This window comes from Tamandua tetradactyla, chromosome 17 (genome assembly GCF_023851605.1).
Source record: "Tamandua tetradactyla isolate mTamTet1 chromosome 17, mTamTet1.pri, whole genome shotgun sequence".
NCBI classification, from domain to species: Eukaryota; Metazoa; Chordata; class Mammalia; order Pilosa; family Myrmecophagidae; genus Tamandua; species Tamandua tetradactyla.
This window is the reverse complement of record NC_135343.1, coordinates 72,915,208-72,941,965: the sequence shown is the minus strand read 5'-3', so window position 1 is coordinate 72,941,965 and position 26,758 is coordinate 72,915,208. Positions and strand designations below refer to the sequence as shown.

Below are 26,758 nucleotides of genomic sequence, written 5' to 3'. Positions count from 1 at the left end.
TCTTCCTATATTTCTCTGAATATGCCTTTGGTCCCTTTCTCTCTTTCTTTTTCACCTACATATTTTGGCATGCTTGATGTCTCCCACAGGTCTCATAGGCTCTGTTCACTTGTTTAAAATTCTTTTTTCATTTTTGCCCCTCAGGCTGAATCATTTCAATTGTCTTGTCCTCAAATTCACTGATTCTTTCTTCTGCCAGCTCCAATCTGCTGTTGAAACTCTAGGAAATTTTTCATTTAAATAATGTGGTCTTCAACGCCAGTATTTCTGTTTGGTTCCCTTTTAAGATGTCCATCTCCTTATTGAGATTCTTATATTATTCATTCATTGTTTTCCTGATATCCTTTAGTTCTTTCTCTGTCTTTTCCCTTATCTCCTTGAGTGTATTGAAGATCATTAAAAAAAAATCTTTGTCTGGTATGTCCAAAGTCTAGTCTTCTTCTTTGATGGTTACTGTGTTTTTGTCTCATTCTTTTAGAATGGTCATCATTTACTTTTTCTTGGTGTGCCTTGTAATCTTTTTAATATTTTTAATATTTTGAAAGGTTAACTCTGAGATTTAGTCCCTGAGTTGTCTGTTCCTTAATTTTGAATTCAACTATTGATAAATCAGTTATTTTCTTGAGTGCCAGGAGCTAACAAAAAGAAACAAACACATGTAAAAAGTACTTTGCATAGTTTTGCAAATTCATTCTGCACTGGCTGGTACTCTCCTTCTGAGTTTAGCCCTCCTATCAAGAAGATAAACCCAAGTTGAATGTGAAGGGTAGGGTCCTCTCTATTTTTTTCTAAGCCTGCTTCTTATCTTGGGCTTGTGCTTGCTGGTAGTCTCAGGAATTTCCCCATTTACAGGAATTCAGATACTCCCTCTACTCCTGATGACACAAGATTTCTGCCCCTTGGAGAGCCACTACTGTATGACTTAAAGCACATAATCCCTTGCCCTAGACTGCTTTGACTTAATTATTTATTACAATACTTTATTGTCCACAAGCTTATTCTGCCTGTCAGGCAAGTTCTGGGAGGGAGAGCAGAGAGGAGCCTTTCAGACTGCTACCTGATAGACTGACACTGGCGTACAGGCAGCCTAGTGTGTGTAAAAGGATTACTCTGCTCCTTCTGGAGCAGGGTCAGGGATCCATAAAGGAGTACAGGCTGGCTCCATACCACACTGACAAGGTGTGGGGAAGGCATCAGCTGGAGTGCCACAAGCTTCTTCTGCCTTTTTTTTTTTTTTTTAAAAAAACTCTTTAAATTGTATAATATAACATATATACAAAAGAAAGAAAAAAGCAATAGTTCTCAAAGCACTCTTGAAAAAGTAGTTACAGGACAGGTCCCAGAGTTTGTCATGGGCTCCCATACCATCATCTCAGATTTTTTCCTTCTAGCTGCTCCAGAACATTGGCAGTCAGAAGGAATAAATAATTTTTTATCATCACAATTGACTTTTTTTGCGCATGTGAAACAATAACATATATACAAAAAAAAAAGAATAAATTTCAAAGCACAGCACAACAATTAGTGGTAGAACAGATTTCAGAGTTTAGTATCAGTTACAATTCTACAATTTTAGGTTTTTACTTCTAGTTGATCTAAGATACTGGAGACCAAAAGAAATATCAATTTAATGATTCAGCAATCATATTTGTTTGTTAAACTCTACCTTGTCTGTATAACTCCACCATCAGCTTTGATCTTTCTATCCCACTCTTTAGGGGTATTTGGACTATGGCCATCCTAACTTTTTCATGTTGGAAGGGGTATTGGGTAGGGAGATGGAACTAGCTGATGTTCTGGAGAGGCTGGGCCTTCTAGGTTTCAGGGCTTATCTGGACCAGGGACCTATCTGGAGATTGTAGGTTTCTGGAAAGTTACCCTAGTGCATGAAACTTTTGTAGACTCTTATATATTGCTGTAGGTGATCTTTAGAATTGGCTGGAATGGTTTTGGTTGGGGGGTGGCAGGTTATGATAGGTAGCAAGGTCTACCTGCAGCTTGCATAAGAGTAACCCCCAGAGTAGCCTCTCGACTCTATTTGAACTCTCTCAGCCACTGATACCTTATTTGTTACACTTCTTTTCTACCTTTTGGTCAGGATGGCATTGTTGGTCCCACGGTGCCAGGACCAGACTAATCCCTGGAAGTTATCTCCCATGCTGCCAAGGAGACTTTCAGCCCTGGATTTCATGTCCCACATAGTGGGGAGGGCAATGTCTACTGCTGCTTTTGAAGCTGTGTTTTCTAGATTTGGCACTCACCCAATAACTGCAACCTTTTAATTCTTTTGTGGAGTTTTCTCAAATATGGCTCTGCCACTTTTTCCTAGTTTTTAAAGCTTCTGTGGGGAAATGGCACCCTGGGGTTCCTATTCTGTCATCTTGGTCCTGCAACCTAACCCTGTTTTTAAGAAGCATAGAAAAATGATTTTTCTCCAGAGATGTCATGTTGAAGTTTTTCTCAAATTGCGCAAGGTGATGGATATTTTTTCTTGGACTAATTCAATACTTAACAACAATGACAAAAACACTCACTAAGAAGTGCATCTGAAATACAAAATCTTTCTCTTTCTTAGTCTTGTATTGCTCACAGAACTGGGTTGAGTTTCTTGTTTATCTTATGGTATTCATCACTGGCTTCATTGCTCAAGGCTTAGCCTTTCCTTTTAGTTTTGAGACCATCTGCAGCTTGAGAGCACTTCAGCCATAACTCAAGCATACCTCAGTTTCTTCCATTCTTCCTTTTGTCCTTGTCACCTCCTAACCTAACATCTCCAAAACTTTGGCCATCCTTCTTTCTCTCAGGGATTGACCATTCTAGATAAAAATGGTCCTTTTATATTCTTCCTAGTGCTCACTTCTGAACATCTTTGCTTATTGTGTTCTTTCTTATGTTGAAGCGCTACTCTTATTTATTTCTCTCTTTTCATGAATTTTGCCTATGGGAGTTCAGACTGTTATGAACTATTGATGGAGTTAAATCAATTGTTTACTTTGTCTAAGTGCAGGTCAGTACATTATCATGTGTAGGTGCCTGTGTAAATGGTCATGTAATTTAATTTTAAACTTTCTATTACGTACTTGATTACATTTGAATGGAGAATTAACATAGTGACATAGCATCTACAGATAGCATGGAAAAGCTCAGGATTGGAGAAAGAATGTCATTGTTTGAATTATCTTTGGATGTGAGGCTCAAATGGCTAAAATCTAGTAAGAAAAGCCCATGAATGATTCCCTAGTTGCTCTTAAATCTCTGTGCGGAAGTTCAGAGTGCTTCCTGCCATCTTCTTCTTGTAGTCCTTGTCAAATTCTTCATTCTGGGCCACAGTAAAATGGTTCTTCCAGTCTCCAGGCATCCCTGAAACAAGGCAGAGTCTAAGTGATTCTTACAAGAGAACAAGGAGGACTAAGCATGCACTCAGGGTTGTTCTTACAAGAATAGAGAAAGAAAGGTGACTTGTCTCTCAAAAATTGTACACAGGTTTTACTGAAAAAGAAGAAATAATGGAAAATCTAAACCAACCATGGAATCCCATTTGACGTCTTAGAAAAGAATCCTCATCTACCTTTCCTCATAAAAGGGGAGATAGAGTGATCCAGGAGGCTGGTAGGCAAAGTGGTGTAGTTGGCCATTGGGTTTTCCTTCATTACATCAAAGGAAGTGTGATAGATAATTTTATTCATAATTTCTTCGGGTACATCTTTCTCCAGGAAGTCCGTTATCTTCTGAATTTCCCGCTTCGGGTCCTGTAGGTGGATCAGGACAAATAATTTGGGTTTTTCCTTAGGCATGGTATTCTATCAATTGGACAGGCAGTGTTTGGAGAGGGATATATTAAAGGATCAATTTAAGTCAATTCAACAAGCATTTCTTAAGTGACTACTATGTGTAAGGCACTATTCCAGATGTTATAGCAGCACACAGTATCTGGCCGAAAAAGTACATGCTGCTTCATGTGGAGAAAACGCTATGAGATTTGAAGGGAAGGCACAAATATATCTACCTGAGGGAAATCAGAAGGGTTGTATGAGGAGGGAAATGTTGGTGGTGATGCATGGCATGACTAACTCTAGCAATTGGGCTATTGCAGGTGGTAAGAGATATGTATTTAACAGAAGGTAAGAGGGAAAAATAAAAGGGACCTCAAATTAATCCAGAAACTTAAATCTTTATTCCTTAGTTCTTTCTGAAACCATTTTACTAGCCACATGATGAAAGATGCACAGAAAAAGAGGGAGCTATAGCTTTGACTAGATTTCAGAGGACTTCTTAGTCATAGAGTAGGATGTGGAAGTATTGGAGAAGGAAACTGAATTTATTGTGCACAATTAAAGCACTTTACAAGAATTACTTCATAAATCCTTATAATAATCTCACAAGAGATGTTCTACTCATTCTACAGGGGAAGAATGGCTTATCAGTGACAGGATACTGCACATTGATTTGAATATAAATCTAGCATATGCTGTAAATAAAGCATGTACTATTTTCTGAGGAGGAAGCATTGTTCTGTAATTGTGAACTGAAACATAGAAAATTTAGAACAGCAAAAAAATATTTGGAGTTTCTAATAAATACTAAAGATTCTAGTATCTAAAGATTCTTCTGCAGGAAAGCCCAAAGTGACAGTGTTTTAACTTGACTTTGTGGCATCAGAGAATGTGGGAGGATTTGATGGAGGCCAAATTGACCCTTACCTCTTTCATGTCCTCATAGAAGAGATAGAGAATGTGGTGCTTGCCTTTTGCATCCCACCATCCTTTCACGTGGTCATACCAGGAGCCCCATAATACTGGAGGGAGGGAGAGAGAGAATGTGCGGCCAATAGCGGAATGGATACTTATGAAGTGAACATGAATGTTTCACGATATATGAAGGATAAAAGAGGTCATTTAATAAATACAACCTGAAAACAAAGACCTTATGCTGAATTCTTATTGGTGGTAGCAGAGGGTTTTCCATTGTTTAGGGGAGATGATAAAACATATTCTGGATTCCTTTGTTTACATTTCTACCCTTGGACTTACTACTTGTGCATGAGAGATTGTTCTGTGGCCAGGGATTCATAAGTTTGATTTCTTTTGTATCACTGCACAGTGCCTAGATCAGCGTTATGCAATAAATATTGTTTCCTAAAAGGCAGGTGTTGAAAAGAAGCATTTCACTATGAAAAATTTAAAGTTACCAGATATTTGAGGCAATTTGATTCTTGTAACCATAAATAGAAGGAAAAGAAGTGCCTTGTACTGGGAATATTTTGGTGGCCCTGCCAAATTCACTTTCACCCTTTTAAGTCTTACTTTTATGCCCTAAGAGGTTGATTTGTATGGATGGTATAAATGGGCTGCATTGACCAAAGGCTTACAAATGGGCTCTGCCAGTAAGAGTTCATGGGCCAGGAGGGGGTAGGGTGGTTAGAGACAGGGGGAGAGTGAGGACAATGGATTTATTTCCCTGAGACCCTTCCTGGGTCACTGTGGTTGACTACATCCCTTTACCAAAATCTCAGCTCCTTTTAAGGCACCCTCTGTTGTCTCCCTAGACTACTGAACTATCCTGTGTTAGTTTCCTCAAACTGCCCACAGTTTTATAAATAGCTTATTAAACCATCGTTGAATGACCCAGTTTGAGTGTGCCATCTATTTTCTCCCAGGACCTTGACTGATACAATCATTCAATGAAAAACCTTCCGTTCTGCGGTCAGTAGAAGAATAGATAAGGAAATATGAGCCTACAGTTTCCTTTCATTTACCTTTTCCAGCTTTGAATGTCTCGACATATTCTTCCCAGGTACCAGGATCAGGCAACATTTTATTCATTCTTGAGAAATGGTAATAGGACACCAAAGAGTCCTTGGCATTTCTAGCCACATAGATGATCTGAAATCAGCCATCAAGCGGGATTGAGAGTCAGAGAGAAAGGACAGAAAAATATAGCTGTTCAGTGCAGAGAATCATGCTATTAGGAAGCCTTTTATATAAAGAAGCTTGGACCATCCCATGTGAATAACCGCACATGCATGCATCTTCTACAATTAAGGTGACCAGAGGTTCCAATTTGCCTCAGGTAAGTTCCAATTTGTATCTGTGATCTGAGCATAATGTTTAAGAGCACCCTATTTCTCTTTTAAAAGTGTCCTCGTTTGCATGGTAAATATTATATTCACCCTAACTGTGATATTTTTGGAGGTTAATGAAGGTACCCCTTGGTTTTCACTTAGCAAGGAATTGAATTAGATTATAGGATGGGAAGAACTAAATCAGTTAACTGTCCAGTATCATTTCAATATGATGCATTCCAGCCTTACAGATGAATTTTCACTCTCAGCTTTTCACTCACTGATAGGACTGAAGAACTCCCAAGAGTACTATTAGTCCACCTTTGGAGTTGTTGGCAGAGGAGACCTGACCTCTCGACTTGTTGTCCTCCTGTCCCTGTTCCTCCCACTGGCCTCCCTGGCTCACATCCCAGTTTGTGCTGCTGGGGGAAAGGAGCACTTTAAAGTGGTTTCTCTAATATTTTTGTCCTGGGTTTCACTTATTCAACAGAACTTCGGGTCTCAGACAACTTATCACAGTCATATTTTCTTCTTAACAAATTATCACACTCTTGCATTCTCAGCTTCATTTCCCCCACTGTTTTCTCAGATGAACGTAGTCATTGCATGACCTTGTTTCTCCTTACCCTCTTTCCTGCTTTTGGCTTTCTATCCAACATTCAAGAAAGCATTAGGAAACCAAAAATATGAAACAATTCAAGGTGTTATTATCATGCAAATACCTTTCTTAATGTTTTATTTGTTGTTGACTTTTTGCAAACCTCGAGTAAACAGGAATAGGGGAAGCCCTGTGCTGAATAGAGAATATATTCAAATGTACTTGTGGTGTGGAATCAGGATATCTGGGTTTGATGTAATGGTAAATACTTAAATTTTCTGAGCATCTGCTTATCCATCTGTATTACTTTCCTATTGCTGTTGTAACAGGAATGACCAAATTAGCAGAAACTTAGTGGAGGCCAGAAGTCTGAAGTCATTTTCACTGAGCTAAAGTCAAGGTGTCGATAAGGCTGGTACCTTAAGGTGGATCTACAGGAAAATCTGTGCCATTGCCTTTTGTAGCTTCAGGAGGCTACCTGCATTTCTTAGCTCATATTCCCTTCCTCCCATCACTCTTGCCTCATTTGCCACTTCTTGCACCTCCTCTTTTGGCCTTCTTGCTTCCTTCTTATAAGAACCCTTGTGATGACATTTGGGGCTCACCTAGATAACCCAGAACAATCTCCTTATCCTTAACTAATCACACCACAAAGGTTCTTCAGCCATGCAAGGTTAACATTCACAGGTTAGGGGATTAGGATGTGGATATCTTTGGTGGGTCATCATTTAGCCTACCACACCATCACAAAATCAAAAGCTGGCACTAAACTCTCTAAAGTCACTTCCTACTCAAATAATCCAGAATTCTAGGCGGCTAAAGGGAGGTACTGCCATTGGAATTATTACATTATTTAGAAGACTTGATTTTACAAAAAGAAGATGCTAGCATAATGACTAACACATGTTAGAATAATATCTTCTAACACTGAGTCTAAAAGTTTTGGAAATATCATTCATTCTGAGCAGCAAAAGTGATATTCAGTGGATGAAGTTCTTCATCATTTAGGACTAAATCAAGAAGTTTTCACACGTCAAACCCAAGTCAAGGTGGCCTGGGAATAATTTCAGGGAGGCAAATCAAGAATGGTGTATAACATTTTGATAAGTTGGAATCTATCAACTCATATTATACCTTGTTTGGTGATAAAAGCTGGGAAAAATGAAGAGCTAAAGAGTCATGGAAACCCAGCGAAAAAAGAGATGAAAGTGATTGCTGGCACTGTGTGGCTGAACACTGCACAGAGGAGAGTATTTTGGCTAAACAGACTTGACTGTTAAGGTTTCCTTGGTAAGCGTTAAGTCTAGCAGGTGAAGGAGTCTGGAGTTGTCTTGAGAGATATCTCAACATCAAACCATTCCATCAGCAGTCCTAGGATAAGTGAGCTTCCAAAGGAACTTGCCTACAGAGAGAAGTTGTGCTGATACAGCTGGTACAAGCATTTGATTCTGCTGGATGGTATACTTTTCACTATAAACTTATAAGTATATATTCTGGTTTACATTTCATATTTCATTGATTTCAAATATCACTGAACAAGCAGACATCAAGAAGAAACGTTAGTATATTCCAAGTGTAATGCATTTATAGGATTCTTTCTGAATTTGGAAGTGTTAAAAAAAAGATATTTGAAAATAGAGGTGTTACCACTATATGCTTGCCTCATGAGAGATGCTCTATCTAAGGAAAGAAAAGTTTCTTTCAGAAATCATATTTTTAGTCCTGAAAGGAAGAGGGCCAGATGCTGGCATTGTGGTGAAGGTGGCAAGGTGAACATCTTCTCACCGGGATGGCCAGATGGTAGTCCTGAAAATGGGCTATTCAGTTGGCTGGCCCTAGGGAGTGTAATTAATGGATGGTCCCAGCTGCTGAGTCCATCATCACATTTCTCTTGAGGCCACATTTAAATTTTATTAGAGAAATTGTGAGTTTACAAAAAAAATCACGCATAAAATACAGGGTTCTCACATACCACCCTATTATGAACACCTTGTGGTACATTTGTTACGATTGTGCTATTAACTATAGCCCATGGTTTAACTTACGGTTAATTGTGTGTGTGGTGCTTCCAAGGATTTTTAAATAAAATATATTCTAGTAGCATATACGACCTAAAATTTCCCCCTTATAACCGCTTTCAAATATATAATACAGTGCTATTGATTATGTTCACAATCTTCAGGGAGTTAGGCTTAAAATGTAAAGGGTTTCAATTTGGGACAAAGGAAAAGTCTTGGTGATGGATGTTGGTGATTGCGCCCAGGGATGCTCTTAGCTAATGAGCGAGTGTTGCAGGGATACGCAGTCAGACCCAGGCCTGCTGAGATGCGGGGCTCCCCTGGTGGTTGAGTTTGGCTGGCTCCGCCTTGCACAGGGTTACCCTGCAGTCTGGGACTCTCTGTTTCTTGGGGGTCAGCTCTCCATCATGTGCTCATGGAGTCCCCATACCCTCTTTGTCTCACCTCACTCTTCCCCTTGCAGACTTACCCCCAAATAAATCTCTCTCATTTCTAACCCTGCCTTGGCATCTGCTTCTGGAAGGATGCAAACTAAGAGAACAGGTAACTTCCTCAGGAGACATCTGCTTTGTTTCATTGCTCGCTCTCCTTGAATGTGGCTTATTTGGCAGCCAATCAGAATGTTTTGTTTTAAAACATCCTAGTTTTCAGAAATAATGTTTTGAAAGAGAGATGACTACAGAATAGAATGTGTGGGATAATACCTCATATTCCCTTGTCTCCCCTGTTTATTTTTCTTTCCAGATCTTTGCTAATTTCTACCTGGAGTCATACTTTGACAATCCTGATCAAAATTGGGTTTGAAGAGTTGGTTCTTTTTACCTTTGAATTTTCCTTCCAGAAGGAAGGTGGTAGCAGCTGCACAGGCAGATGAGTCTTCATAGTTCTAGGGGAAGGCATTTTGTTAGCCAGATTCAGACCTGGGAAAAAAGGACACATCAGTTAGCTGCATACTTCTCATCAGCTACATGGATTCAATATTATTGTCTTATCAAACATCTGGGATCAGATTGACCAGAGGAGTGGCACTTTGCCTAAAGGAGCAGCTTCAGGTGTCTACTTTCCCTTATGGTGACAACTTTACTTTCCATTCTGGTAGAAGAAAGCGATAATGAAATAATGCAAAACTACTGGAGCAACATCACTCCCCTTCTGGTTGGGAATTGGTGTGTGTGCTCATAGGGGGTAGAAAAAGATGCTTTGGGAGGTTTGAGGTTGGTGAGAGCTATGACTGCCAAATACGACCCCCTGTGTGGGTTTTTGTATTCCTGCAAGTGGAGTAGAAGAAAGGCAACTGGAGAAGGGATTTCATCTCTATTTATGGAAGGAGCCTATTATACCAGTTCTACAGTCCCAGCAGCTCTGTCTGAAGAGCTCCCATATTTTGAACAAGAATGGCTGCTCTGGTGATTACTATTCAATATTGTACTGGAGGTTCTAGCCAGTGCACCAAGGCAAGAAAGAATAAAATGCACCCAGATTGTCTTTATATATAGGTGACATCTGATAGGATCTACAAAAAAGCTACTTGAACAAGTAAGCCAGGTTTCAGGATATGAGGTCAAGACCAAAACACAATTGTATTCATGGGATTAGAAACAAATAATTAAAATTAAGATATAAAAATACCATTTGTAATAACATAAAAACAAAAATCACTTCCTACTGGTGTAAAATATGACAACAAATAACAAGACCTAAAGCTATAAAGCATTGCTGAAAGAAATTTAAAAAGGCCTCTAACTGGAGAGATAAATAATGTTCAAAGGTCAGAAATCTCAATTTTGTTAGAACATTAAATCTTCTCAAATAGACCTTCAGATTCAATGATATCCCAGTCAAAATAGATTTTTTTTCTCTGTTGACACAGGCAAGCTGATTCTAGACTTTATATGGAAGTGCAAAGGACTTAGAATAGCTAGAGCAACTTTGAAAAAGAAAAACAAATTTGGAGGACTTACATGATCTAATTTCAAAAGTTACTATATAGCTACAGTAATAAAAACAGTGCAGTGTTGGTGTAAAGATAGACATAAAGGGGTGCAAGGGTAGTTCTCGCCTGCCAGTGGGAGATTTGGGTTTGATTCTTAGTCCATGCACTTCCCAAAAAGCAAACAAACAAGTAAAACAAATAAGAAAACCAAACAAACAAACAAAAATTCAACAAATGGTGCTGCTATAAGGGGATATGCACATGGAAAAAGAATGAAATGTGATCCCCGCCACACAGACACACACACACACAAAAAAAAAGGGAAAAGAAAAAGATAGGCATATAGTTGAAAGGAAGAGAAGACAGTCCAGAAATATACCCATCCATATATGGTTAATTGATTTTATAAAACTTTTTTTTATTCTTTAGTATAACATATACAAAGCAAAAAATAAAAAAGCAATACTTTTCAAAGCACTCTTCAATAAGTGATTACAGGACAGATCCCAGAGTTTGTCATGGGCTACCATATGATCCTGCCATATTTTTCCTTCTAGCTGCTCCAGAATATAGGAGGCTAGACGGCTTAATTATTTTTTATCATCAGAATTGACTTTTTTTCTTCTTTTTTTGTGAAAAATAACATATACAAAAAGTTATAAATTCCAAAGCACAGCACCATAATTAGTTGTAGAACATATTTCAGAGTTTGGCATGGATTACAGTTTCACAATTTTAGGTTTTTACTTCTAGCTGCTCTAAAATACTGGAGACTAAAAAAGATATCAATTTAAGATTCAGCATTCATATTCATTTTTTAAACCTGTCTTCTGTGTATAACTCCACCATCACCTTTGATCTTTCCACACCTCTCTTTAGGGTTGTTTAGGCTATGACAATTCTACATTTTTGATATTGGAAAGGTCTGTCTCTAATATGGAATAGGAAGCTGGAACTGTGTGATGTTCTGGAGAGGCTGGCTAGGTTTCAGGACTTATCTGGACCAGGGACCCATCTGGAGGTTGTAGTTTTCTAGAAAGTTACTCTAGTGCATGGAACTTTTGTAGAATCTTATAAATTGCCCCATGTGTTCTTTAGGATTGGTTGAAATGGTCCTGGTTGGGGGTTGGCAGGTTATGATAGGTAGCAAGGTCTACCTGCAGCTTGCATAAGAGCAACCTCCAGAGTAGCCTCTCGACTCTATTTGAACTCTCTCTGCCACTGATACTTTATTAACTACACTTCTTTCTCCCCTTTTGGCCAGGATGGAATCATTGATCCCACGGTGCCAGGTATGGATTCATCCCTGGGAGTCCTCTCCCATGTCTCCAGGGAAACTTTCACCCCTGCATGTCATGTCCCACATAGGGAGGAAGACAGTGATTTTACTTGCAGAGTTGGGCTTAGAGAGACTGAGGCCACATCTGAGCAACAGAGGTCCTCCAGAAGTAGCTCTTAGGCATGCCTATAGGTAGTCTAAGCTTCTGTGCTACCTACATAAGCTTCACAAGAGTAAGCCTCATGATCAAGGGCACTGCTTATTGATTTGGGTGTCCATAAGGTTTGACACAGTACAAGGGGATTCCCTGATGGTAAGGAAAGTTTAATAGTTCCATATTCTTTTTCCCCTTCCTCAGGGGACTTTGTCAATACTTTTTGATTATCTGGTTAATATACTCTAGTATGTTTCCAGCCATTAGAGCAATCTATACAGGATTAAAGGACCTCTTTCTTATTCTGTGCTCCCTGTGTTTCAATTGTTCAAATGAGCTATACAGGTAGGTTGAATTAGATTGTGCACTACAGAAAATTTCAGTTCCAGATCAAGCAAACCTTTCTTCCATTGGTGTCCAAGAGTATGTGTGGTTCTAAAATATAGACACTGTCTTCCTTATTTCTATGTTCTGAATTACTTTAACCCCAACCTGTTCGGTTTCATTCTTATCTCTAAATATCAGATTGTATGCATAAAGCAGCCTCTCAAAATCCAGAAATAATAATCATCACTCTGGACTTGATGTGTCTGCTCTAAAAGCTTACAATCTAGACCCCTGCTTTCTTTAAGCATTTTCTAAAGGTGACCAATATACCATGTTGTTCTTTTGTTTCTGGTTTATTTTGTCTCACCAAATGTCCCACAGGTTCATTCACATCATTGCATGCCTCATGACTTTGTTCCTTTTTGTAGCAGTACAACATTCATTCATAAGTATACACCATCATTTGCCAATTTACTTCACCATCAGTGCATCCTTCAGCCACCTGCATCCACTGGTTATCATGTAGAAGGCCCGAAGTCCGCAGTCCATCAACATTCTCAATTTTAGATAATTTCATTGTTCCCAAGAAAGAAAATCAATAAACACACCCCATCAAATAGGAAATCTAAGCCTCCTCTTAACTCTTGTCCCTTCCCCCATTATTTACCTCTGTTGTTGCTGTGGTAGGGCTGATGGTTTCCTTTTGAACATAACTCATAGCATGGAATAGCAGTTTTCCCCCTGTACCCTGGACTTAAGCACTCTTTATACAGGAATCATACCTTTGAAGTAATTCTTACAAGAACTAATTCATATTTCTAGTGTGAGCAGAACACATAGATCTATACAACCCCTTTCAATCTTGTTCAGTATGGTAATCTTACTTCTAGACCCTCTAGAGAATCACCTTCATTCTTATCTATTCCCATACATTGGAGTTCAACCTCATTAGCTAATGGATCACCTGTCTCTAGCTTCTATGTATTTCTAAATCACCTGTATTCTGTATTATAAGTCTATGATTATACTTTTATGCTGGTCAGAAAAGTGGAATCGTGCAGTATCTGTCCTTTTGTGTATGGCTAATTTCACTCAGCATTATGTCCTCAAGGCTCATCCATCTTGTCATGTGCTTCAGGATGTCATTTTGTCATACTGCTGCATAATGTTCCATCGTATATATACATGTATATATGTGTATATATACCTCATTTTGTTCATCCTCTCTTCTGTTGATGGGCATTTGGTTTGTTTCTATCTTTTGACGATTTTAAATAATGGTGCTATGAACATCAGTGTGCAAATAACTCTGCTTCATTGCTTTCAGCTCTTCTGGGTAAATACCAAGTAGTGCTATTGCTGGGTCATAGGACAGCTTGATACTTTGTTTCCTAAGGAACCGCCAAACAGTCTTCCATAGTGGCTGCACCATTGTACATTTCCACCAGCAGTGCATAAGTGTCCCAATTTCTCCACATCCTCTCCAACATTTATAGTTTCCTGTTCGTTTAATACCAGCCATTCTTATAGATGTGAGGTGGTATCTCATTGTAGTCTCGATCTGTATTTCCCTTACAGCCAATGAAAATGAGCATCTCTTCATGTGCTTTTGAACCATCTGTATTTGCTCTTCAGAAAAATGCCTATTCATATCTTCAGACCATTTTATAATTGGGTTGTTTGTTCTTTTGTTGTTGAGTTGTATGATTTCTTTGTATATATAGGAAATCAAACCTTTGTCTGATATGTGATTTCCAAATATTTTCTCTCATTGAGTTGGCTGCCTCTTCACCTTTTTGACAAAGTCTTTTGAGGTGCAGAAGCATTTGATTTTGAGGAGTTCCCATTTATCTATTTTTTTCTTTTGTTGCTTGTGCTTTGGGTGTAAAGTTTATTATGGTGCTAGTTCTTATATTTAGGTGCTTGATCCACTTTGAGTTAATGTTTATGTAGGGTGTAAGGTAGGGCTCCTCTTTCATTCTCTTGCCTATTGATTTCCATGCCCAGTTATTGAAAAGACTATTTTGTCCCAGTTCAGAAGATTTGGGAGCCTTGTCAAAAATCAGTTGACCATAAATTTGGTGGTCTATTTCTGTACTCTACATTTGATTCCATTGATCAATGCTTCTGTCTTTGTGCCAGTACCATGCTGTTTTGACCTTTATGGCTTTAGAATAGGTTTTAAAGTCAGGGAGTGTTAATCCTCCCACTTTGTTCTTTTTTAGGATGCTTTTTAGCTATTTGGTGTCTCTTCCCCTTCCAGGTGAATTTGACAGTTAGCTTTTCCAAATCTTCAAAGTATGTTATTGGAATTTTGATTGGTACTGTGTTGAATCTGTAGCTCAATTTGGGTAGAATTGACATCTTAACTATAATTAGCCTTCCTATCCATGAGCAGGGAATGTCTTTCCAACTGTTTAGATCTCCTTTGATTTATTTTAGCAACATTATGTAGTTTTCTGCGTACAAGTCCTTTACGTCCCTAGTTAAGTTCATTCCTAAGTATTTGATTCTTTTCGTTGCTATTTTGAATGGAATTTTTTCCTTAACTGACTCCTCACCTAGTTCAATGCTTGTGTATAGAAATGCTACTGATTTTTGCACATTAGTTTTATATCCCACCACCTTGCTGAATTTGTTTATTAGCTCAAGTAACTTTGCTGTAGATTTCTCAGGATTTTCCAAGTATAGTATCATATCATCTGCAAATAATGAGAGTTTTACTTCTTCCTTACCAATTTGGATGCCTTTCATTTCTTTGTCCTGCCTAATTACTCTAGCTGGATCTTCTAGCACAATGTTGAATAATAGTGGTGACAGTGGGCATCTTTGTCTTGTACCTGATCTTAGGGGGAAGGTTTTCAGTCTCTCTCCATTGAGTACCATGCTGGCTATTGGTTTTTCCTATATTCCTTGATTATATTGAGGTAGCTACCTTTAATTCCTATCTTTTGGAATGTTTTTATCAGTAAAGGATGCTGAATTTTGTTGAATGTTTTTTCAGCATCAATAGAGATGATCATGATTTCCCCATTTTGTGTATTACATTAATTGATTTTCTTGCAGTGAACCATCCTTGCATTCCTGGTATAAACCCCACTTGGTCATGGTGTATAATTCTTTTAATGTGTTGTTGGATTAGATTTGCTAATATTTTATTGAGAACTTTTGCATGTATGTTCTTTATGGAGATTGGTGTGTAGTTTTCCTTTCTTATAGCATCTTTACCTGGTTTTGGAATTAAAATGATGTTAGCTTCATAAAATGAGTTAGGTAGAGTTCTTTTTCTTCAATTCTTTGGAAAAGTTTGAGCAGGATTGGTATTAGTTCTTTCTGGAAAGTTTGATAAAATTCCCCTGTGAAGTCATCTGGCCCTGGGTTTGCTTTACTTTGTAGGAAGATTTTTAATGACTGATTTAATCTCGTTACTTGTGATTGGTGTATTGAGATCTTCTATTTCTTCCTGAGTCAGTGTAGCTTGTTTGCGTGTCTCCAGGAATTCATACATTTCATTTAGTTGTCTAGTTTGCTGGCATATAGTTGTTCATAGTATCCTCTTATGATTTCTTTCATTTTTTCAGGGTCTGTGGTAATGCACCCCTTTTCATTTCTGATTTTGTTCATTTGCATCCTATTTCTTTTTTTCTTTGTCAGTCTTGCTAGTGGCCCATCAATTTTATTGATTTTCTCAAATAACCACTTTTTGGTTTTATTGACTCTTTCTATTGTCCTTTTGTTCTCCCATTCTGTTATCTCTGTTTCAATCTTTGTTACTTCTCATCTCCTATTTGCTTTAGGATTAGTTTGCTGTCCTTTGTGTAGTTTCTCAAGGTGTGCTGCTAAGTCCTTGATTTTTGCTCTTTCTTGTTTTTTAATATAGGCATTTAGGGCAATAAATTTCCCTCTCAGCACAGTCTTTGCAGTATCCCATGAGTTCTGATAAGTTGTATTCTCATTTTCATTCATCTCCAGATAGCTAATGATTTCTCTAGCACTTTCTTCTTTGACTCAGTGGTTGCTTAAGAGTGTGTTATTTAATTTCCATATATTTGTGATTGTTCTCATTCTTTGGTGGTTATTGAGATCCAGCTTCATCCCATTGTGATCAGAGAATGTGCTTTAATACTTTTAATGTTTTTAAATGTACAAAGTCCTGTTTTTGCCCAGCATATGAACTATCCTGGAGAATGTTCCATGAGCACTAGAGAGGAATGTATATCCTTGTGCTTTGGGGTGCAATGACCTATATATGTCTATATAGGTCTAATTCATTTATCAAGTTATTTAACTTCTCTATTTCCCTTGTTGATCTTCTGTCTGGTTGTTCTATCTATCTATAGAAGAGAGTGGTGTATTGATGTCTCCTACTATTATTGTTGAAACATCTCTCTCTCCCCTCAGTTTTGCCAGTGTCTGTCTCATGTACTTTGGAGCTCCTTGACAGGGAGCATAAACTTTATGATTGTTATATCTTCTTGTGAATTGACACTTTAATTAGTATAGTGTCCTTCTTTGTCTCTTATGATGCCTTTATAAAGTCTATTTTGTCCGATATTAGTATAGCTACTCCTGCTTTCTTTTGGTTACAATTTGTGTGGAAAATCTTTTTCCATCTTTTCACTTTCATTCCATTTGTATCCTTGCATCTACAGTGAGTCTCTTGTAAGCAGCATATAGCTGAATTATGTTTCTTAATCCATTTGGCTAATCTGTATCTTTTCATTGATAAGTTTAGTCCATTAACATTTAAGGCATTACTGAAAATGCATTTCTTGATTCCACCATCTTATCTTTTTGATTTTATGTGTCAGATCTATATGTTCTTTTTCTTCTTTTTCTTTGTATTATTTAAATTAATGGTACTCTTAATGGTACTCCCAGGTCCACACATGCGCACGGGCCCCCAATCATGTCATTCAGCTCTGAGAACTGCACTTTATAGCAGTCCTAGAACTGCAGATACCCATGGCCCTCAGCCTTACTTCCCAACTCTGAGAATGTTCTGATACTCTTTTATTCTGTGCTGTCCTCCAGACCTCCCTCTCCTTTTTTTTTTTTTCTTCAGCTGGCAGAACTCCTTTTATTATTTTTTGTAGGCTGGTCTCTTATTGACATATTCTTTCAGGACTTCTTTGTGAAAACTTTAATCTCTCCCTCAATTTTGAAGGACAATTTGTCTGGGTACAGAATCTTGAATATATCATACCACTGCCTTCTCATCTCCAGGGTGCTAGTTGAGTAGTCTGAACTCAGTGTTATTTGATTTCCCTTATATGTAGTAGATTGTTTTTCTCTTGCCACTTTCAGGATTTTCTGCTTCTCTTCAACATTTGACAGACTGATTAGCATGTGCCTTGGGGAAGGCTTTTCTGTTTGGAGTTTTTTGGACTTCTTTGACTTGTAAATTTATGTCCTTTATGAGGGTTGGAAAGTTTTCTCTGATTAGATCCTCAAATACTTTTCCTAGCCCTTTACTCCTCTCTTCTCCTTCTGGGACACCAATAATTGTTATACTTGTGCATTTTGTTTTGTCTATCATTTCCCTGAACTCCCATTCAATTTTTTTCATCTTTTTTACCATTTGCTGTTTTGAATCTTTGAAGTCAATTGTCCTGTCCTTTGTATCACTCATCCTTTCTTCTGTCTCTTCAAATCTGTTATTGTGTGCCTCGAGCATGTTTTTATTTGGTCTACAGAGTCCTTAATCTGGGTGATATCTGCTATTCTTAAATTCCTCTTTATGCTCTTCTGCTTGATCTCTTTTATGTCATTTGCTATCCCACTTATGTTATTAAGTAGAGTTGTATGAACATTTTAGACTAGTTGTTCCAATGTCTGTGTCTCCTCTGGTGTTTTAATTTGGTCATTAGGCAGAGCTATATCTGTCTGCATTGTGATATGCTTAGTGATCTTCTGCTGTCTTCATGGCATGTAAATATCTTGATTGGTTTACTTTGGGAGTTTCTTTCAGTAGTCTAAGGCCTTGTGTTTGCGGGATGGTTGTACAGCAGGGTGGGGCACTCAGGGCAGTGATTTGTTTCAGGGTAGATATAGGTGCAGGTTGGGGATGTTATGCTGATGCTTGTGAATGTGGGTGCCCAGCAACCAGGAAGGTTGCAGATGTATGGGTACACTGGTCTGGGGGGTGTATCCCTGGTGTGTGTTGGTCTCAGGCATGGGGACCTTTGTGCACATGTGTAGAGCTGTGGCAGCAAGTCAACATTATGCCTTTGTGGGTCAGGGCAGATGTGACGTGGCTGCTCAGGTCAGTACATTGTCAGAGTTGGGAAGTGAGGCTGAGGGCCGTGGGTATCTGCAGTTCTAGGACTGCTATACAGTGCAACTCCCAGAGCTGAATGACATGACTGGGGGACAGTGTGCATGTGTGGACCTGGGAGTGCCATAAATGGATGTGCAGAGCTCAGGTGGGGTGGGGTGACACTGTGTTGCACTATGGGCCGGGGGCAGGAGTAGTCTGAGTATGGAGGTTAGTGCCCACAGCTTTATGCCCTGGCAACAGCCTGCAGGGTACAGGGAGGGGGAGGAAGTGCTCTGAAGGGGTGCAGGAGAGGTGGGTTGGGCTGCACTTGGAGTGGGGGTGTGGGGCAGGTACATGCACTGGAGGCTGGTGGGGTGGGGTGCCTGGAGCGTGGGAAAGGGGAGCGGGTTATGGGGTTCTGATGTGTGGGGTGTGGGTGACTTGCCGGTCATGGGACTGTGCTCGTGAGGGTAGCGCACCCAAAGAATGCAGCCTGGCTTACTTCCTAGTCCTGGGCTTCCGTCTGCACACTCCAGTGGGCTCTGCAGCTCCACACTTCTGTGCCCTGTGCCAGGCTCCAGCTTTCTGCCTCTCAGTTCCTTGGCCTCTGCAACCAGGGCTGCCGCATGTGGTACAGAAGTCTCTCCCAAGTCAACCGCACACCTGAATCACCACCTCAGTTGCCCTCCTGTCCCTTCTCTAACTTTTCCGTGGAGCAGGGCTAAATGGTGTTGGAATAACTGGTTCAATCAGTAATATATTTTCTATAATAGTAGATGTTATTTTACAAACAAAGAAACATTAGGCTTTGAGAGGTTTAATAGCTTGTTCAAGGTCCCAAGATAAGAATTCAAACTGGGATTTGAACCTGGGTTGTCTGATTCCAAAGTCTATGCCTTTTTCACCATAGGGTTATTTCCTTTGCAGAACTACTATTTGTTACTATTTATTTTAATAAAACATGTCCCTATTGCTGCCTTGACTGCAATCTCTTCAAGAGTGCTGTCAATGTCTTAAATTTCTCAGTATCTTTGGTATGAAGTGTAGCCATTTGCTGATGATAGTGATATTGTGTATATTTGAGCTTGATTCTCTGGCTAAAGTAAAGACAGATTATAGAAAATAAAATATACATTATCTACTATTAAAAAAACTATATTGCATACAATCCTCCAGGATTGGGTAGCACAATGACACAGGAATGAGGTTCCTCATCAGTGGGTGCTCTAGCTGAATCCTCCCTTCACAGTGTTATGTATTCATGGTCACACTCAAGCTTCCAATCAACAGAGGGCATGAGCTTTCTGATGCCACTGAAGCATGTACTTTGAGCAAGGAATTTTGGGGGTGTTTCCCCTAGGAGAAGTGCGTGTTTTGACCTGAACACCTTTCAAATTCCTGCTCTGTGGAAATATTTTCAAGAAGGCTGTCTGTGTGTGGGAGATGACTCCAGAGGATGAGTCTGGCCCTGGTACCATTGAATCAACAATGCCATCCTGATCAAAAGTGGGAAAAGAAGTGTAACAAATAAGGTATCAGTGGCTGAGAGAGTTCAAATAGAGTCAAGAGACTATTCTCGTGGTCACTTCTAAGCAAGCTTCCAGTTAGACATTGCTACCTATCACAACTTGCAAACCTCAATCAAAACTAATCAAGCCAATCTTAAAGAACACCTAGGGCAATATATAAGATTCTACAAAGATTTCATGCACTAGGATAACTTTCTAGAAACCTTCAACCTCCAGATGGGTCCCTTGACCAGATAAGTCCTGATACCTACAGAGGACAGCCTTTCCAGAACATCAGCTAGTTCCATCTCCCTACCCCTTATTATTGGTAGTCTTTCCAATATGAAAAAGGTAAAATGGGCATAGCTTATATACCCCTAAACAGTGGGAGAAAGATCAAAGGTGATGTTGGAGTTATACAGAGAAGGTAGAGTTTAAAAAGCAAGTATAATTGCTGAATTGTTGTATTGCTATTTCTTTCAGGCTCCAGGATCTTAGTGCAGCTAGTAGGAAAAACCTAAAATTGTGGAATTGTAGCCCATACGAAACTCTGAAATGTGTTCTACAACTAATTGTTGTGCTGTGTTTTGAAATTTTTTGCTTTTTTTGTATATACATTACTTTTCACAAAAAAAAGAAAAAAAAGTGATAATAAAAAAATGTATGTTCCTTTTAGCCTCCAATGTTCTGGAGCAGCTAGAAGGAAAAATCTGAATTGATGAAATGGTAGCCCATGACAAACTCTGGGATCTGCCTTGTAACTACTTGTTGAAGAGTGCTTTGAAAACCATAGCTTTTTCCTTTCTTTGCTTTACATATATGTTGTATTATACAATATAAAAAAGTAAAAAAAAAAAGTAGGCTGTCTATGAAATAATTCTCCTCTCAGATGCAAACAGACCCGGCATGGTGGTCATAACCGCATGGACACTAGTTGGGCAAACTTACCTGAGTTGAGGGGCGGGGGTAGAGTCCACTCAATGAAAGGTTGCCGGTCAAAGGTGTTGGCCCGCTGGCACTTCTGCACATCACCATCATTTTGGATCATGTCCACAATTTCCTGTGTCCAGGTTGTGCCTGGAAGCATTAATTGGTTTTAACTCTACCTATCCACTGTATCCTTTGATTCTTTTTCATTATTTCTTAATTTATCCAGATAATTTCCTATTTGTTGAGGATTGAGCAAACTTGGCTCACTTGTCACCTTGCATGACACCCAGAATGGATAGTGCCTCTCCTCTGTGCTCCACTGGCTCTTTGTGTTCATTTCACTGCCTATTTACAGTGGAGTCAACAGTGGAGCTGAAAGACTGGGAGTTCAATGGCGCTTTTTTCCCTTTTTATCCCTAGTAACTAGCATAGGGCAAAGGCATGAGATGACTATATCTCAATCCAGTGATATTAAATTGAATGAATATAGGGAGAAACAAAGATGAATTAGCCACTGTTCCTGCTCTAACAGGCTTACAATCTTTTTGGGAGTGGTTAGAGATGACAGCTATGTCTCATCTTAGCTGGTATCTATTCTTTCCTTCTCTCTCAAACTCACACATCTTCAATTTTCATCTCTGCCCATAGCTGCATGACTCAAAGGCTACATTTTTAAATTTCCTTGCAGCTATATGTGGTATTCCCACATTATTCCCATTAAATACTGGGAAACCATCTTTAAAGGAAGGGGGCATGAACTTATCCCTCTCTTTTCACAGTCTTGGTGTCTGGAATGTGGCTTATGGCTTAGAAGTTCTTTATTTCATTTATTCACATGGCTGGATATTATAAATACAGATAATGCTGGGATTATCAGTCATTATATAAAAATCTTCCCTAGTTAGGATATTATCTATTTTTCTACCTTTACACAAGCCTGGGTTACCTTTTGCTATTCTGACCCTTGTTTTTTTCCACAGACTCCTCTTCATCTTTTAAGACTCTGGTCAAATATCTCCTTTTCTTTTCCCAGATACTTCCCATTACACTTGCATAGGTTTTGGACAAGTTCTAATAGCAATGTTTAGATTGGAATGAAATTACTCAGCTCCACATCTGCTTCCTCCATTGGGATGAGCTTTCTATGGGCAAGGACTATGGTTAATTTCAGTAAAGTTTAGCAGATAAGTATAAGGCCCGACTGGTTTGACAAGATTTATTGTGAGAACCCCTGGGCTATTTCTCAGACTCTGTGCTTTTAAGTAACTTTATAATTCATTCAGCCTTTTGGAGAGTTTTACATTCTGGCCTTTTCTTTCTCTCTCTCTCAAGGACCTAAGGAAAAGGAGGATCTTTTAGATGGTTAGAGCCCATGAGAAAGTCTAATTTTCATTTTTTTCCAGGGGCAGCCCTGGTGAAGGAGCTTGGCAATAGTTTAAAAACAAGCATATTTAAAACGGGGAGGCCCGTACCAGCTCTCACTGCTCTGCTAACACTGGTTTATCCCTGCTGACATTTTCTAAGACTTACCTGCCTTTGCGTAGCTTGCAATGAGGAGATCATCGGGTTTTGCTTGGAAATTCCAGATTTTGTCCCAGTTGTCTTTTGTAAACTTGGTCATAAGGATTCCATTCACTTCTCTAAGTTCTAGATAGTCTTCCTCCAGGTGGAGATCCTTCATTTTCTCCAATGACATTTTACGTTTCGAACTTGGCAGGTGCTTAAAAAGAAAGATGTACTTGTGTCATTCTAATTCTTGGAAGAGTCATTCATTTTTTAAAAAAGGGTCTCTGAGAAAATTGAGAGGGGTACGAAATGAATTCATTACTACCTTCTAATGTTGATTTAAGTGGGAGAAGTCAAAAGTGTGGGAGCCTGAAGCACTGAAATAGCTTTGGTTCAGGAGGTAGAAACAGTAAAGAAAGATTCACATTTCTGATGGCGATAAATGCTTCCACTTAAATAACACTGGGAAGCTGTTCTCAATTGGCTCATCAGAGATGGCCTGTCTGAGGCAGTGGCATTTAACCTCAATTCCTACTAGCTTGGGATACCGTAATTATTTCTTTAGTATATAGCTTTACTTCATCCTCTTGAAAACTTCAAATTAAATTTGCTATAGAAATGTATTAGGGTAAATCAAACCATAGCGTTAACTATTTTTTTGTGTGTTCTGTAGGGTGGGGTCCACTTTTCATTCTTTTTCCATGTGACTCTCCCGTTATTGCAGCACCATTTGTTGACTTTTTGTTTGGATTTTTGTTTGTTTGTTTGTTTTGCACAGGCCGGGAATTGCACCTGGTTCTGCTGCATGTGAGGCGAGAATTTTACCACTCAACTGCCCTTACATCCCCAGCATGACAATTTTTATTGTAAGTTCGAGAATCTACTTGGCATATTTAATAAGTACTATGTGGAAGAGAATTTGGCATATTGGAATATCTAACAGATGAGCCTTGCAATTACAACATAATATGCTATTGAGAACTATATTTAGATTTGTGATTTTAGATTGAAAGTTTTGATAGTTTTACTTACATTTGTAAATGTTTAAGAGCAATTAAGAGTCCACATATATAAATGACAAAAAAACCAAAATAAAAAATAAATAAAGCGAAACAAAAGAATGAGTCCACATATACTAGATTTGTGATATTTATTTAAGTAGTTAGGATTTTTTTTTCCTTTCTGTTATTGTTAGATACCTGAAGTACTTAGGAAAATCTATTAAATGCAACTTAAAATATTTAGGTGGATTTTATTAGATAGATTGACAAGTCTTCTTAAGTAGAAAACAGTTATCCTGATGCTCTGTGGCCTTGTAAGAGGTATGTAGGGGCAGAAGAAAGAGTCTGGGCAGGGTTTCAGGAGATTTGGGTTCTGGTCTCAGTTTTGAGGTTTTCTTTCCTCATCTATAGGATGAGGGGGTCTGACTGCAACTCAAAATTCTCCATAATTTGATAATTGCATATACAATATAACTTTTCCCTTAGCTAAAAGTCATGTAAAATAATGGCTGTTTCAATTACAAGAAACTTTCTACCTTCTCTTCACTCAGTCTTAAGATTTAAGGTGCCCCATCAATTTGATCAATTCTGTATAAGACAGGGTTCCACACTGCACCTTCCCCTGCAGCGCTGCGCTCCTCCTGTCGGTGCCACCTCCGCTGAGGCAGGTCTGGCTGGACAGTCTCATACCCAGATCCGTCCTTCCAGCTAGTCTGTCCCCTGCTCACCTTCATCCCTCCTCCTTCTCCCTCCTGTTCCAAGTTTATCAGCTCTAGTGTCGTCACTTGGTACTTAGGGACCTCTTGGTGGTGCCTCTGTGATCGCCGGGAGGGGCTTGGGGAGTTGGTTCCCGACCAGAGGGGCTCTGGGCTTTGCCCTGCCATCCATTTTATTTTTTTCACATGTGCAGGCTCTGAGAATTGAACCCGGTCTCTGGCATGGCAGGCGAGAATTCTGCTGCTGAGCCACCTGTGCACGACCCTGTGCCATCCAACCTGAGCAAGCAGTTTCACTTGTATCTGGAATTCATAACGTAAGTTGACAACCATCTTTTAGGGCATTACTCACCACTTCTAATGTGACAGAAGTTTAGGCCATGCTGACTGACAGTGTGCTAATTTCTTTTTGAGGAATGAACTGTCCCTACAGTCAAAGGAGATGAAACATATAGGGGTGGAGGAGAATGGGTAACTGGGGGTGTACCCCAAAGCAGCCTGATGCAGAACAGAAAGTTTTTGGAGAACTTTCATTTGAATTAAAAGTCAAACGACTGTTTGATTCTTCCTTTAGATGTATCTCTTAGTGTTTCAATAAAAATATTTGTCTGCCACTGCCAGGGGCTGGAGGCTGGCTTGGCTTGTAAGCCCTTCTGCCAGGTTTCACTGCAGCTCTCACCACCAACTCTGCAGCAGCCAGTCCTGCCCCATAGGGAGCGATGCCTTCCAACCAGAATATATTGTCACTAGAGGTGGAGAGGCAGAAGTTGTTTTTCATCAAAGTGAGGCTTGTGCCTGAAAGGTCATCCTCACAGCTCTGCACTCACAGCACCTCATTCTCCAGGTTTCTTCTGGATGAAGAAGGACTAGCCCACCTGTACCTTCCCTCAAGTTAGAATCACATGTAAGTGCCTCTTAAAAGATGAGCAAATCCTCAATACCAAACCAGAAGAAATATGTGAATCTTTTGGGAAATTCACCCATGATCAGATTATGCCACAATGATGCCAAAAAGCTGCATCTTGAGATTTTCTTGCATATCTGGGAACCAGGTTTGACCTCAAGAGATGACTGCTGTATCCTTTTGGCAACTAGTGTGGCAACACATTTCCACTCCAACTTTGCATCCTGAGAACACTTAGCCGTTTCTGCAGGTCCATTTTTATACAACTTGAAAGACCTTGAAACTTTCTGGTTGCCACAGGCATTCTCTTTCTTTTCTGCTCATCCAATAAACAGCTGTACCCTAATGAGATGGATTTTCCAACCAAAAAATCTGGGGCAGCACTTTAGCAAAATATGCATGCAGTGGCATTTTACAAATGGAGTTTCCCCAAGTAAGGGTCTGTAAGATGTGTGTGTATATCTGTGTATGTGTATTTTAAGTTATTATTTGTTGTGGAAAGTTTTTGATCTTGAAATTCCGGCTGTGATTTGATGCTTGACAACTGTGGTTAAAAACATTTGCTTGGTCTGTAGTGACAAAGAACTGATAAACACAGCATCACCAAATATCAAATCAAAACTACTCCTTATTGTTTTTCCCTCTTCTACAATTAGTTGCCCCTGGTGGTGATATGTGATTGTACAGCTAAGGGAGGACACTGTAAGACATGATTTGTGTATTTTGGACATTATCCATGATGTCCAATAGACAAAGGGGGCTGAAGAGTACAATGACTGAGAAGCAAAATAAACAAACAAATAAATAAATAAATTTTAAAAATCATAAAAATAAAAATAATTGCTTGATCTACAGAAGATCATTCATGTTTGTGACCATGCAAATTGTAATAGTGCCTTGTTTTATGCATAGGTATTATTGTTAAATACAGGGACTGTTTCCAGATACAGAATATGAATCCTAAATTAGGATGGACTTTAGATGTGTTTACTGGAATCCTTTAAAAGAGGAAACATTTTGGAGCAAGCCAGAAATGAGTGAGCCCACAGAAACTTCAGAGCAGAGCTGACACAGATGCTGACACTTGGAGAACACATTCATGGATGTTTGGAGATGGTTGGAGCCTAGCAGATGTCACCATGAGATGTTAAGCGAGCCAGAACCTGGAGAGAGCCAAGGAAAGCCAAGAGATGAAAGCCAGCCCCAGAGAAGCAAAGTGAGGAACCGCCACAGGAGTAGAGGCTGAAAGCAATGGAGCCTAGGAACAAGGGACCAGCAAAGGATGAGTACGACTTCCCAGCTGACAGAGGTATTCCTGACACATGGACCTTTCTTGTTTTAAGCTGTATTTGCCTGGATGCTTTTGTTTTGACATTTGCATAGCCTTAGAATTATAAACTTGTAACTTATTAAATTTCCCTTTTAAAAAGCCATTCCAGTTCTGGTATATCACATTCCAGCAGCTTGCAAACTTACACAGATAATAAAAAAAATGTTTTTTCCAAATCTGAAGAAATGTGATTCTATTCAATCATTTTATAGAAAGCCTCAAAGAAAATAGAAT

At 39.2% G+C, this 26,758-nt stretch overlaps 1 protein-coding gene across 1 annotated transcript; it reads right to left on the bottom strand.

Annotated features, from left to right (window-relative positions):
- Positions 1-1,523: 1,523 nt before the first annotated feature.
- Positions 1,524-22,781, bottom strand: LOC143661379 (sulfotransferase 1C1). The gene is made up of 7 exons (XM_077134936.1): positions 22,598-22,781; positions 21,086-21,214; positions 9,500-9,597; positions 5,756-5,882; positions 4,701-4,795; positions 3,569-3,749; positions 1,524-3,360 (listed from the first exon to the last, which is right to left on the bottom strand). Exons 1-7 carry the CDS (start codon positions 22,761-22,763, stop codon positions 3,248-3,250), a joined length of 909 nt encoding a protein of 302 aa, XP_076991051.1. The 5' UTR covers positions 22,764-22,781; the 3' UTR covers positions 1,524-3,247.
- Positions 22,782-26,758: the final 3,977 nt, after the last annotated feature.